Below are 13,496 nucleotides of genomic sequence, written 5' to 3'. Positions count from 1 at the left end.
AAAAAAACCATGAGTATTTAAAAATTAATAACATTTTTTTCATTCCTATGTATTGCCTTTATCTACTGCTTAATAGATGAAATAATTAAATAGATTGTGTGATATAAGATTATCTTGAATTGTGATGTGTTTTGATAATTTCATTTCAATTTTTGTTTATTTTTCAGTGTTTTTCAAAGTGTTTTGTTTTCAATGTTGTTCAAGCTTAGTTCTGTTTGTAAACTGTGCTTGTGTCTAAGGCTGTAAGAGGAATAACCTGGATCTGGATCCTGTGCTTCAGCAATCATACTGGCGTAACCAAGTTATCTTGTCTAGATGGGGCCTATTCCAACCTAAACAACATAATGATTCTGTTCTCTTAGGGAAAGTAGAACTATATCTGTCGGCAAATGAATGCAAACCAAAGCAGAGGGGCAAACAGCACAGTAGCAAATTATTCCCTCTTTGGGAATTTATGGCATATATTCTAAAAGATGCAGTTTCTTGCAGACATTAAGTGCCAGTGTTCTCTTTACTACTTTTTTGTTATCCAATAATGTAATTTTGAAGTAATCTTTTGATCAAACTAGTACATACACAAAGTATGCACATTATATTTCCACCAGTAAACTTTCTGGGAGCTGTAATTTTTGGATGTATATATATAGCACAACATTCTCCAGGAAATGCACTCTTTGATTAGTGGAAAAAAAGCATATGGGTGATTAGATGCCTTTCTTCTTCATCATAGTTTAGGATATAGGGCCATGTTCTTGATTTCCTGAGGTTGCGTTCAGCAATTTTGACTGGGGGAAAGAAGCATTGGTAAATTGGATTTGGGAAGAGTGGGATTTGATAAGCTGGTCATTCTGGACCTGCTGTAAGTTAAAACAGTGGTTTCTAGGTTTGGTTTTGTTAATTTGTAGACAAGCTAACTCCTAGGGCTTTTAAATGAAAACACAGATTTTTTTTTTTATTTGTTTTTCCAAATAGAAGTCCACTGATAATGTACTTTCTTTTTTATCCTTCATAAAAAAAGGATTTCATGGGTCAAGCTTCAAAAAAACATTGTGTTAGCTCCTCTAGAGACCCTTTTACGACCAGCCCAGTTTAGGCTTATCTGTATGGCTACAATGCTTTGTGTTTCAGCAACATCTCTTCTTGTCCCCATTCAAGCCTCTGAACCAGAATCTCCCAGAAATGGGCAGAAGGGAATATTGAAAATTTGCTCTGCCCCAAGTGGCAGCTCTCCTTGATATTTATGAGAATTTTCAGACTTTGGGCAACTAAATCTATTTCCATTCCCTTTGCAAGGCCAGAAAGAGCACCAGGGAAGCATCTAGGAGTCTTCCTCATCAGTATAGATCTGGCTACACTTTATTCCATGACTGTGGCTTGTGTAGACACATATCTGACGTAAATTTACATAATCTATTTTTGTACTGCTGGCAGTATGGCTGTGGATCTTTATCACAGGCTGCAAAACCCTTCTGAGAACTGAGGAACCTTTTGGGTGACTTGCCCAGGCTGACCTCCTCTTTGTGATATTTATATCAAAACAACCCTAAGGTCAGATCAAAGACCTATCTAGCACACTATTCTCTCTCTGACAGCAACCAGGAGGAAAAAGTACAAGAACAAGATAAGCACATGCAGTTACTTTTCCACATTGCTCAATCACCTTCAGCAATTTCTTTCTTAGAGGCTTCCTAAGCTAGAGGTGCTTTTAGTACATCCCTATCATGAATTTCTCTAGTCTCCTATTCAACTCATGTCAAGTTCTGGCATCCAGCACATCCCATGTTGATGAGTGTGCAGTTTCCCTAGGTACTGTAAGGAAAATTACTTCATCTTACTGATTTGGCATTGTGTTTCCTATAATTTAATTTGATGTTCCCTGCTCTTGCATGAGAAACATAGGAGAGTGAAGAATTCTTTCTTAGTTACACTGCTTAGTCATGATTCTGAGCTTGTTAAAAACACCTTTCAACCACCTGTCATCTTTCTTTGATGCTGAAAAGTTTTAGCCTATTTACTAATTCCTGGTATGGAAATTGTTCCATTCCTTGTTGCCATTTTATGTTCCTTTAGTTCCCTTGTTATCTGAGTGGCTCAGGTATCTTGAGGACCTATGTAAATTAAAATTGTATTTTTGTAGTCCATGCTAAGCTCATACTTCTGCAGCTGATGCTTCTGCAGCTGATGCTGTTGTTAAATACTTAAGTTAAATAGTTTACAACCGATTTGGGAATTTAGATTTTAGTTTCTGTCTCATGGTGGCCTTTCAGCAGGTAAAACTGGGAGTCAATAAGCAATACTTCCAGACCCACTAATAAGGGGAAAGTCAAGCGTGAACAACTGGTTTGACTGAAGAAAAAGAGGAAGGATTGAGAGAGGAAAACTATTTTATTTTGTCAGAATATGTGTTTTTGTGTGTGTGTGTTTGTACACAAATGAAGGTGTTGTTAAAGTAATGTGGGAGTGGAAAATGTCTTTGTCGAATAGCTTCGAAAGGCGATGATTATTTTGCAGCAGATGACTGCTGAATGAGTGTCCTGGCTCAACTCATGCCATTTTAATGATAATGTTTTCCTCCTTAGTCTTGAACTATCAGATGCTAAAAGTTTGACCCTAACAGTGCTAATCAAAGCAGATTGTGCTTTTCTCTGTAATTCCACTTCGGGTTTCTGAACTAATTATATTGTCTGAATATAATAAAACAGAGCAAAAAAAAAATGGTCAACTCAATTTCCATTGCCTCAGTGTGCTACCAAGAGCAGCTTGCTGATTATAGCAGGGGGAAATGTTTACTGCTGATCAACTTAGTTTATATGGGGAGCTCTTGTATTAAAATGAATTATAAAATCTAGATATAGAAGCATCATAATTTGACGAGCCAAAAGAGGAAAATCCTTTAAAGCTTTTTATCATCGCCATGCTGTTGTTTATGTCATTCACAATTTAGAACTAAACCAAAGTTCCACAGACTTCTCTGTCTTTGTTAATCAGAATTTTGATCCATTTTCTTTGGAAACTTCATTGCATACAGCAATTTCATTTTATGAGACTGTTGAATGTCCCCATAAGCCAGCATTTTTCAAACTATAATTCAATGGTGGCTGTATAGAAATGCCAGAAAACTGATCAGAATCAATGATCTCTTGTAAAATGTTGCCTCAGGTTAGCTGTCAACTAAATTGAATACCCTTGTCAACTATATCAATCTTTGTAACAACTTTTTTTATCGTCACATGTGTTTTTTCAGGGATGATGTTATGCATTTAAAACATGTAATTAAAGATCTATTTATGTCTTAGTAAATCATTGCAAAGCAAATCTGCCAGACACTGCTTTGGATTCCACCTTATTCTGGATCTCTTTGATGTAACAACACTGTTCATCTGTCAGGCTACATTGTCCAGTAGATATTTTGTACCCTGCAGCTTGGACCCAATACAATTTGATTCGTGTAGCATCCTTCAGGAACCAACAGACAGGACACTGTGTCAGGAATGCTCCTTCTTAATCAATTTCAAGCAGTTCAGTGGTTGCATTTGACTGCAATAAAAAATAAACAAAAAAAAACCAACCAAAGGTTAAAAAACCCTACACTAATTTATTTGTAATGGGGCTTTTCATACAGTGCAAGTTTTTATGCAAAAACTGCCATTGTCGTACCTGAAGTGTAGCAACTACTGTTTTATTCTACACAAAAAATTAGGATTGATGCCTGAAATTTTTGGAAAAGATATTTTGAACTCATGTGAAATTCTTAATAGAATAAAATCTGCAGTATAGTCTTTTTCATCGTGGAAACTTGCAGTGCTCTGAAATAAATGAAGACTTTATTGCTTTATAAGAACAGAGGTTCTGATCCGACACGATAAAAGTTAAAGCACTTACACTGCTATATATTTTTTATAGCTGAGGAACATGTAGCGTTTTGTGTGAAATATTTTGCTGGGAGCCACTCAGACACTGGTTAAGCTGGACATATATAGCAGAATAGTTCTTTCTATCTTTTATTACCTTTTGATCGATAATCTGTAGCTTTTTCTTTTTATATATAGGAATAGGGCACAATCATATAGCGTGCTGTGATACATCCTTCTGCTTTGATCATGTGAAAATGTGCCTCACACAGGTCAGACCAAATTAACCCAGCTGCTGCCCTGAATCACAAGTTGTACACAGAAAAGACATGGGAGAGGAGGGTTTTGGCACAAGGGATTCTTACAGAGGGTACTCACTAGAAACCAAATAATTGGAGTAAAGGATTTGGCAATGAGTAATCACAAAGCTGGAGAATGAAAAAAATGAAGTCATCCCAGAGTGACAGATGTGGGAGTGTTGAGAAAGAGAAGTTCATTTCCTAAAGTATTCTGAGAGATTGCATGGCCATAAAGACAAAGAAAATTTGTTAACTTTTCCACCTCCCTAAATATCCCTATACTTGCCTTTGCCTATCTGTAAAACATAGTTGCAGTCACATTGATGAAATCTGAATTTGAATGTGCAGTTTTGTTAACAGATATGAAAAATAGAACTACATACCCATTTTTCTCATTAGAAAAGATTTTTTTGTTTGTTTTCTTCTGTATATGTGATCGGTAATCATAACTTTGTGCTGACGACTCAAAGCAGTATAGCAATTAAAACATAGTTAATATAAATTCTGGTGTATTGGACAGTGAAATATCTCGTAGTAACTAAAATGTAGGCATAACACTTTTTTTGTTTCACTTATTAATTTAACATTTTTTCATTGAAATTCTACTATTCAATAGTGTAATGCTAAAATCACAATAATGCAGTAGGCATACATGATGTCATTTGACATAATCATAGGAAAATCAATAAAACTAAATGTTCTTCCTGTCCTCACAGTGTAGACAAATGAACTTATGTTTTTGTGTCTCATTCTCAGGTTTGGAGACGGTTATTCAGTCAAGGTTTGGCTTAGTAAAGAAACAAGCTATCGAAGAATTATTTTGGACTGCCTACAACTGCACTTTCCTGGAACACAGTTTAAGGTACAGCTAAAACTCCCTGTTGCAGTATATGGCAGGATTAAGTTTGGGCTGGTAAGAACAGTATATCCATGTTTGGATATTTACATGATTGGTTATATTGATCTTCCTGGAAAAAGTACATATGAATATCCCTTTTATTTTTCTTTTAAGCATTTCACAAAAATCTGAGTTGTGATACTGGTTAAATCAACTCCAAACAGGCATTTAGGCAATGTAAAAAAAAAAGGCCCTTTCTCTGAGTGAAAATTTCCTTTTGCTTTTATTATTGATGAAGTTGAACTCACATTTGTGTTCTCCTGTAGGAGAACACTGTAGGATTACAGTGTAGTTACTGAGAGTATTTGCAGTGATTGCTTTCTGAAATGGTCCAGAAATGATAAGTCTCAGCCTTTATTGAGATTCTTTGATTTAATACAAAGCCTTACAAAAGATCTATAGCAACTACATTTCAAGAAAAACTCTGAAAGGCCATTAATTCTTATTTTTTATTTTAAACTTTAACTGTGTTTAGGACAAGAATCATGGAAAACAACAACTATCTTAGATATGAACCTGTTTGTGTATATGTTTATAAATCTGTACTGTGCTCAGCCAGCTCTGTTCTCAGCCTTTTCCCAGACTGCATTGTAACAGCAGTAGTCTGTTGGATGAAAAACCTATAGCTTAAAATTGTCCTAAATTTTTATATCTTTTATGAGATTAACAAAGTGTCGTCTCAGAACACGCACAAAATTTGTGCTTTGAGTATGAGCAGTTCTTTGTGCTACCAATGCATATGTTCTTTTTAAAAAGATCATATTTTCTCTGTTAATCTACAATAAGAGCCCATTGTAGCTAGACCAATTATAAACAATGATGTGCATTCACTTTTATCTGTTTTTATAATTTTTACTTGTTTTCAGGGACAACATCTCAATCTGCTTGAGTACCACGTACCACGAAGTCAGGGATGTTTAGCAGAGCTCTTCAGAGTCCTAGAGAATCACAAAGGTTTTCTCCAAATCAAACACTATTCCATTAGCCAAACCACATTAGAGCAGGTATTTTATTATTTTTATTTCTTTTCTTTCCATGCCCCCCTCCCCACCTCCCTTTTTATTTTTTTGGTCTAAACATGCTGCATACAGCAGTTATTGATGTAGTAAAATAATCTGTTATTTGCTAGGATACCCAAATATATGCAATAAGCCAGTACTTCCAAGCCATCTCAGGTCACACAGTGATTTCTGCTTTTATATTTCTTTTGCACTGGAGGTGAGCACAGTAATAGCATCACAGTAAGTCACATGTAGTGTGCACAAACATAATCTGTGCTTAGATACATTTAGATGTGTGGCATGAAAAAGCGGGACTGTGAACTGCCACCTCCACAACCCAAGAGTTGGGATCTTACCAGTGTCCTCGAAAAGGCTGAACCAATCTCTGTAAATCGTGGTATACCTTAAATTTTCAGTACATTTTCCTTTGAGGCTTTTAAGTGCATAAGCAGACAGAAGAGATTCCACACTAAAAACTGTGAAACCCCATTTTGATAAAGAGAAGAACACATTGATGGCAAGGATGGGTTTTCTGGGTGATCCTGATGTGTTACAGCATCTTCACATACAACTTCTTGGTATGCATGCTACATGAGAGTCACATATAGTCAAAATACTGGTTTTCTATGATAGGTGGTGTGAACTTGTTCCTTTTTCCCATGCACAAATCATTATTGAAGTACTTTATTGAAGAACTTATCTGTACTGATCTACTAACTGCTTGTAAATTATCTATTCACTGAATGGACGCATATACTGGCAATTACAGCCTGTTGATTGTTCAGGCATTGTTCACTCAAGCTTACTTCCTCCATTATTCATGATGATGCATCACCTCAGTCACCCACCCTTGCTTTCTCTCCAGGACTAACTGAGTATCAGTTTTAAACAGGAAAATAGTCCTCCCCTGTAACAAACATGCACCCTGAGTTTGTTTGCATATGAATAGGATCATTTGAATAAAAAATAACCCTTTCCCTCTACATTCCTTGCTGTCAAATAATTGTGTGATTAAAAAGGAAACAAACCTTTCTGTAGTAAGATCTGTTTTAAAAAAAACCAAAACGAACAACCACTCAAGGAGACACATTAGTTGTTCAATCATCACTGCAATTTTCAGAAGTGTGTTTTCACCTTGAAATATTTAGACCCTTATCTGTGATGGTTATTGACAGAAACAACAGATTTGGTTTCTTTAGCTATGTCATTTCAAAGGCAGTTAAAACCATTGTTTCACACTAACTTGTGCAGCAATAAAAAATAATTTTCATATCTCAATAACACATTTTACCACTATTTTTATAATTTATCAATCCTTATCTTAGCTGGAGAGGTGAAGAGGGATTATTTCTAGTTTACAAAACATATCTCTAGATGGGTTCCCTCAACATAAGCAATTAATTAATAAGCAAAAGCTTAGGAAAGCAACTGAAAAATATCATCACCTATGTCCCCAAAGATTAAATTCGAGTACTATTATTTTGAAAATCCTACTTTTTCTCATGTCTTACAGGTATTCATTAATTTTGCTACACAGCAGCAAGGAGTCTCACATTCTTCACCAGGATCTCCTGTTGAGCATCATGACCACCTTGCACTCTAGGCTCAGAAAAGGATAAAGCTTCAGCAGCACATATATGTGTGTGTATGTTTGCGTGTACATATACACACAAGTTACATGCAATAATTTTTCAACTGTGAACAATTTGTGTATGAGAAACAAATAATAGAAGCAGAGGTGAATTTGCATTTGAAGGCCAGAAGGAATGGTACCAGTTCTTGGTTAAACAAGAAACTGGTTATATGCAGACCAAAAATCTGCCAAAAGGTAAAAATTAACTGGAATTTTAAAATATAAATGGCCTAATTAATGCAGAGGAAAAAAATCATCTGAAATGTCAGTGCATAGTAGATTTTTTTTGTGGTGACTGCATTGATTTGGGTACAGTACTCTCTCGCATGTACATTTAATATCTAATTTTTACATGACAAGTCAAGAAAAAACCATTGAATGATAGCAGTAGCTAGGCTGTCACCCAATATTTGTATTTAATAACACAAATCGAGAGCCTTTTGGCTTCCCTATTAATTCAGCTAAATTAGCCTTTTTATTGTATAAAGGATGCACTGTATTCCATAAGGCTTTATGTTAAAGAGGTTATTAGTGTACTAGTCTGCCTCCCAGTTATCTTAAGTATATTTAACAAGTTTCTATAGATCATACTTGACAATGAGTTTTCCCTTATGCCTGTGGGTTGCTGCTGGAAGTATTCTCAAGTATATTTTAATGACCTATTTTTTTTCTCATTTTTTTTTCCAAAAAAATGTCAAAAAGAGAAGAATGTTTAATGGGAATGTTAAAGGAAATAAGACAAATATTCAGACATTGATCAATAAATTTCTCAATAAATATATTATGATGCTGGATACTTCAGACAAGGGCACAGCCTTCAACGTATACTTGTGTAAAAGTGAACACTTAATGCATAAAACTCCTTGCATGTTGTGCTATAAGAAAAAAATATAAAATTTTTTTTGTAGTAAATGACTGCCTCATCCAAAACAAGCCTTTAAGTCTCCTGTGAAGTTAGCTGGTGCCACTTTTATTGGACTATGCTGTCAAAGAGTCAGTGACTTAGAAGTTAATTGCTACAATACGATTTTCGGTGGGCAGGGGAGAAGAAAGTGTACTTGGAGATGGAAGAATTTGATTTTAAATGGCCAGTTTTGCAGTGCTGCTTCTATAATTCCCTGCTGTACAATGATGAAATATTAAAAAACACATATTAGTGTTTTAGGCTTTGCAAGCTCACTCAGATGACTGTTTATTGAGGCTTGATTTGTTGCTGTGGTTTTGGCCCATTATGCTTTTTAAAGTCAGAAATTCATTTTGCCTATTTCTATAAAGATGAAATTAAATCCTTGAAAAATAAATAAAAACCTGAAGATTTACAGGCTTTGTCTGCATGTACATATGGGTCAGAGTTAGTGAGCATATGAAACTGCTTTATCATTAGAATGGCTTGGTATACATAGTCTGCTGCATAACATCAGAACTCTGCCAGGCTCCTCAAGATCCAAAGCACCTAAGAACCATTAAGCCCCAACAGCCACCATCCTGGTAGAAATACCAGCACAATGGGATGACCACGTTTGATGTGGAAACAGTTATCTTTAATTTCTGCATGAGGCTGGGAGTGGAAAGTTTCTAAGGTCCTCTATTAGAACAAAAAAAGGGCCAACATTACAAAGCAGAGTGTAAGAGAAGTAGTGGAGGTGAAAGAAAAAAGAAAGCACATGCAGGAAACTTGGGCAGAAACAGGAGTACATCAGCATAGAAGTATCCTGCTTAATGTCAGCATCTCAGGGTGGGAGAAACTGTGTATACAAGGAACAGCCAAGGATCTCTGATTCCTAGTCTGAAACCACTCCACAGGAGAATATTTCTGCAGCTCTTGCTTAGTTGGGAAAAAAAAAAAAAGGGGGGGAAGGTGTGGTAAGAACATGTGCATATGGGTTTGGGCTTTTTTTCCTTTATTTTTGTTGATATGTCTAGGTCTGTAGATTGATGATATTATGATTGACTGTCTTTGGGTTTTATAAATTAATATGTCAACCATCACAAGTCCTTAAAAAAATAATGAAATATACACAAGAAGTTTGGGGGTTTGGGAAAGGAGATGGTGCCAGTTCTTGATATGTAAGGCAGCTGAGCCAAAAGGTCTCATTTGTGTGAAATTCTGAAGAGTGCCTATTCCTGCTGAGAAAGTGTACCAGGGAGTTGAATTAATAAAACAGTCCTGCAGTTTGCTTAGACCAAGGGAAGCATAAAAGCATACAAGACTCATGGTGGTGAGGCTGAAAAATGGTAGCCTAGCTGAATGCTCAGATAGGGGAGCTTTTTTAAGACTTGACTGTGTAACACTAATTAAATGTCATTTTTTTCTGATTAAAATATGAAAGATTATATTAGTTTAATAGATTAATACAGTAAATAAGGTTTGCTTCAGAGTGATGGTTGAGTAGATTCAGTTAACAGTGTTTTTCTTTTTTTAAATTACTTCATATGCATCTCAGGAGACCCAATTTCATTCAGGCAAGTAGCAAACAGTGTCTGTCTACCAATCCTTAATGAGTGAAGAAGGTCAAAATCTAATTGAGTGCCAGTGTACTAGGTTCTGTCTCAGAGGATATTTTCCCTTTCCTTGACTTGCAACATTCCTGTAAGTATGCAAATTTCAACAAAAGTATTTTGAAGATTTCTTTTATTTATTTATCAAAATAAATTACTAAACTAGGAGTCTGGATTGGAATGATCATTTATATGTTAATGATGCAAGAATCCTTGAATTCATAAGTCACACAGAAATATCTCTTAACATCTCTGGATTTGGCATGAAACACAACTGAGGACTCTAACCAATAACTTCTCTTGTGAGATTTTTGTTAGGAAAGTTTAATTTTGTTTCAACTGGAAATTTCTCTGGCTATGAAAGTGTGCCCTTCACCCTGCATGATAAACTAGATTTAAGCTCAAAATTACAACATCAACTGAATATCTGAAATTCTAAACACCCAAACTGGGGAGATTATATTCATATTTTTAAGGGATTATTCCATGGTCTAAGGTAAAAGAAGAGCTTATGCTAAACTTTCAGAAGATTGTCTCAGGCCCTATTTTAAATTTCATACAGTTACAGAATGATGTGAACAAAAATAAACTGTAGGTCTGAACCTTAAATCAAAACATCACAAATTCAGGTGAAGGTGATGGGGTAATTGTAGTAGTGGACAGGATGGCAAACCTCATGAATTGTCATTTTGAATCTGTCTGCATATTAAATTTCTGTACAGAATTTTCTCCTGGAAAGAAAGAGCTTATTTCTCTGGTTTGGTTTAGCCATGAAGGGTAGTGGAAGATGTATAATGGGATTTCCAGCAGAGGAACTGGGTACCTTTTGAGCTTGCTTGTCCTTGTGAAATCTGAACCACTGGGTCTGAAATCTCATAAATTAGGGAGTTGAATTTGACTCTTACTGGAACTGTTGAACTCTTAGATCTGTCTAAATCCAATTTAGGTAAGAATATTGCTTTCCTGGCCTTTTTCTAGGAAGTAGTAAAGCTGACACTGCTTTGATTCAGTTTAATATGATCTAATCTTTTTATGTCAGCACTTTCAATTTTTCTTTTTCAAGAATAGGCAGATCAAAGCTAGATCTCACTTGAAGTGATTGAGAGCTGACTAGCTCAGACAGCGTTCCTGAGACCCACAACAGCTAAAGAGAAAATGCTTCCCTGAGTTGTGTATTAGATACTTACATTACTAATAAAACCGATGCTGTGGCAAGTGCAATGGAGGTGGGCAGCAGGTAATGCAGAAATCACAGTTGTCTCATTCTTGCAAAGAAAACAGCAGTCTGCTGCTATCAACAGGCCAGGTACTGCTGAATGTTTTAACAGATGTATTCTTCATGCTGAATAATTATATGGATCACTGAAAGAAATCAAAGCATCTTTCTTCTTTATTAAATTTTTGTATCACAATGAATATTGTTCCAGCAGTGCTCTCACACCTATTACTATATGAAACTATGTGTGGGGATAAATTCTGACTCCTTTCACAATGACCCTGTAAAAGTCATGATCAGAGACTTTGCACTGTAGAGGTGTACGCACATCTTTAGCTTAGGCAGACCAAAGCACCAAGATTCATATTGGCTTTCCCACGAAGTACAAATAGAGAAAAAGGAAATATAAGCTATATAAGCAAAAGTCAATAGGTGAGATTTCCATGTGCTACTAATTTATTCCAGCTGTAGAACACCATACATACATTATTTTGCTGCCTGTGTATGCCATGGGCAATTGAAAGAAGTGCCTCGGGATTCAGCTGGTTGTGAGGCAGGAAAAGCCAGGATCTTCTAATGTGCAGCAGTATAAGGTAAGATCAAACAGGAGTCCTTCCACCCTCATATTGAGGCAATAAATGCTAGTTAATAATTAAGTGTAATGCATTTAATTCAAGAAAGGATCAAAATCACTTTTTTCTTTATCTTGTACTGACACAGAAATTGCAAACTTTATTCCATATATCATTTTGACACCATTCTTATTTCCTGATCTACATACCTCACTATATGTAATAACTAGACCTCCCAAAAAAACCAGTGTTTCTCTCAGACTAAAACATTTGGGGAATGTGATTTAGCTTCTAAAAATTATGAAAGCTCGTGTTGTTGGTTTGGTTTTTTTCTTTAATTTTATTCAGAGCTAATTCTTAAGGCTAAAATTATAGCTGAGATCTTGAGTGAAGGAGCATGTGACATTTATGCTGAATCAAATGGAATATGCATGTAGTGACCTAGCTGAGGAGTTGTAGTCATCTAATACTTTGTAGCTAATGATAATTGTCTAATCATAAGAACCTGAAATTATTTTCTTAGAATTTTGTTATTATGAATAATTCTGTTAGCAATGTGTGAATACAAAATAGGTGGAATCTAGCTAAGAGAGTATTCTCAGTATGTGAAAGGTAAGAATAAAGGTCATACACAGCATGTTGGAGTGTTGTCTTTCTGGGGTTTATTTTCCCTAAGTTAACTAAGTCATTAGAAGTGGCACTTCTAATTGTCAGTGGCCAACTAGTCACTGAAAATTCTTAGTGATGGCCCAGAGCTGAGACTATTTACATGCTGGTCACTTAGTAATCTCTTTTTACCTAACTTCATGTTTAAGATGAACTAGTAGAAAAGGTTAATGCATAAAATTGTATTTTGAAGTCATTGCAAGTTGTGCAATTAAAAATAGGTTTTCTAGATGTCTAGCAACTGAGTAACATAGAAGCATTTAAGTATTTCCATATATAAAATTTTGCTTTAAATAAATTTTGAAAACAGTATTTGCAGAAATGTGATAGAAATTTAAGAGTTACTGTGTGCATACAGTATATGGACTTATATCTTAAACCTAAGTGCAAATAAAGATGTCTGTAAGTACATGTTTCTAATTATGAAATGGATAGATTTAGCTTGAAACCATTTGGACACTTCTAATTCTACCATTTTGTCATTCATCCAAGCTAATTCATGATAACCGTAAGAAAAACATAACTATTTCCATTTTTTAAATTCCACAACTTGAGAATTCTGACAGTTAAATTTGATTCATATTGTGATATTGTTCCTGAATTTGGAGGTGACTTTTGGCCTTAAAAGAATGAAGAAACATGATCTGTTTTTTTGTGAAAGAACTGACTACACAGCTATTATTAAAAGCTAACTAGATGCTACAGTTGTGTTATGAAAAAAGGTGTAGTGGAAATGAATAGAGGGCAAAAAGACTAGCAACATCCAACTTTTCCAAACACTAACAAGCTCTCAATTATTCATTTGCATTTACAGTTCACTGAATTAGTTTCATGAGAACAATAAAACATGGGTTCTCTGAG

The 13,496-nt window shown here is 35.3% G+C and overlaps 1 protein-coding gene across 1 annotated transcript in view; it reads left to right on the top strand.

Moving 5' to 3' along the window:
* The window catches only part of ABCA13 (ATP binding cassette subfamily A member 13), a 165,809-nt gene extending 157,728 nt beyond the window's left edge, over positions 1-8,081 (top strand). Inside the window, exons 54-56 of the mRNA XM_018069995.3 lie at positions 4,907-5,012; positions 5,915-6,052; positions 7,563-8,081. Of these exons, the coding sequence (XP_017925484.2) occupies positions 4,907-5,012; positions 5,915-6,052; positions 7,563-7,652 (334 nt within the window). The 3' untranslated portion in view covers positions 7,653-8,081. The remainder of the gene's footprint in view (positions 1-4,906; positions 5,013-5,914; positions 6,053-7,562) is intronic.
* The last annotated feature ends 5,415 nt before the right edge of the window (positions 8,082-13,496 follow it).

The sequence above is a fragment of the Manacus vitellinus genome, unplaced genomic scaffold (assembly GCF_001715985.3).
Source record: "Manacus vitellinus isolate BGI_N305 unplaced genomic scaffold, ASM171598v3 scaffold_17_pilon, whole genome shotgun sequence".
Lineage (NCBI taxonomy): Eukaryota > Metazoa > Chordata > Aves > Passeriformes > Pipridae > Manacus > Manacus vitellinus.
The sequence above is the reverse complement of the archived record's forward strand: the minus strand, read 5'-3'. Positions and strand labels throughout refer to the sequence as shown.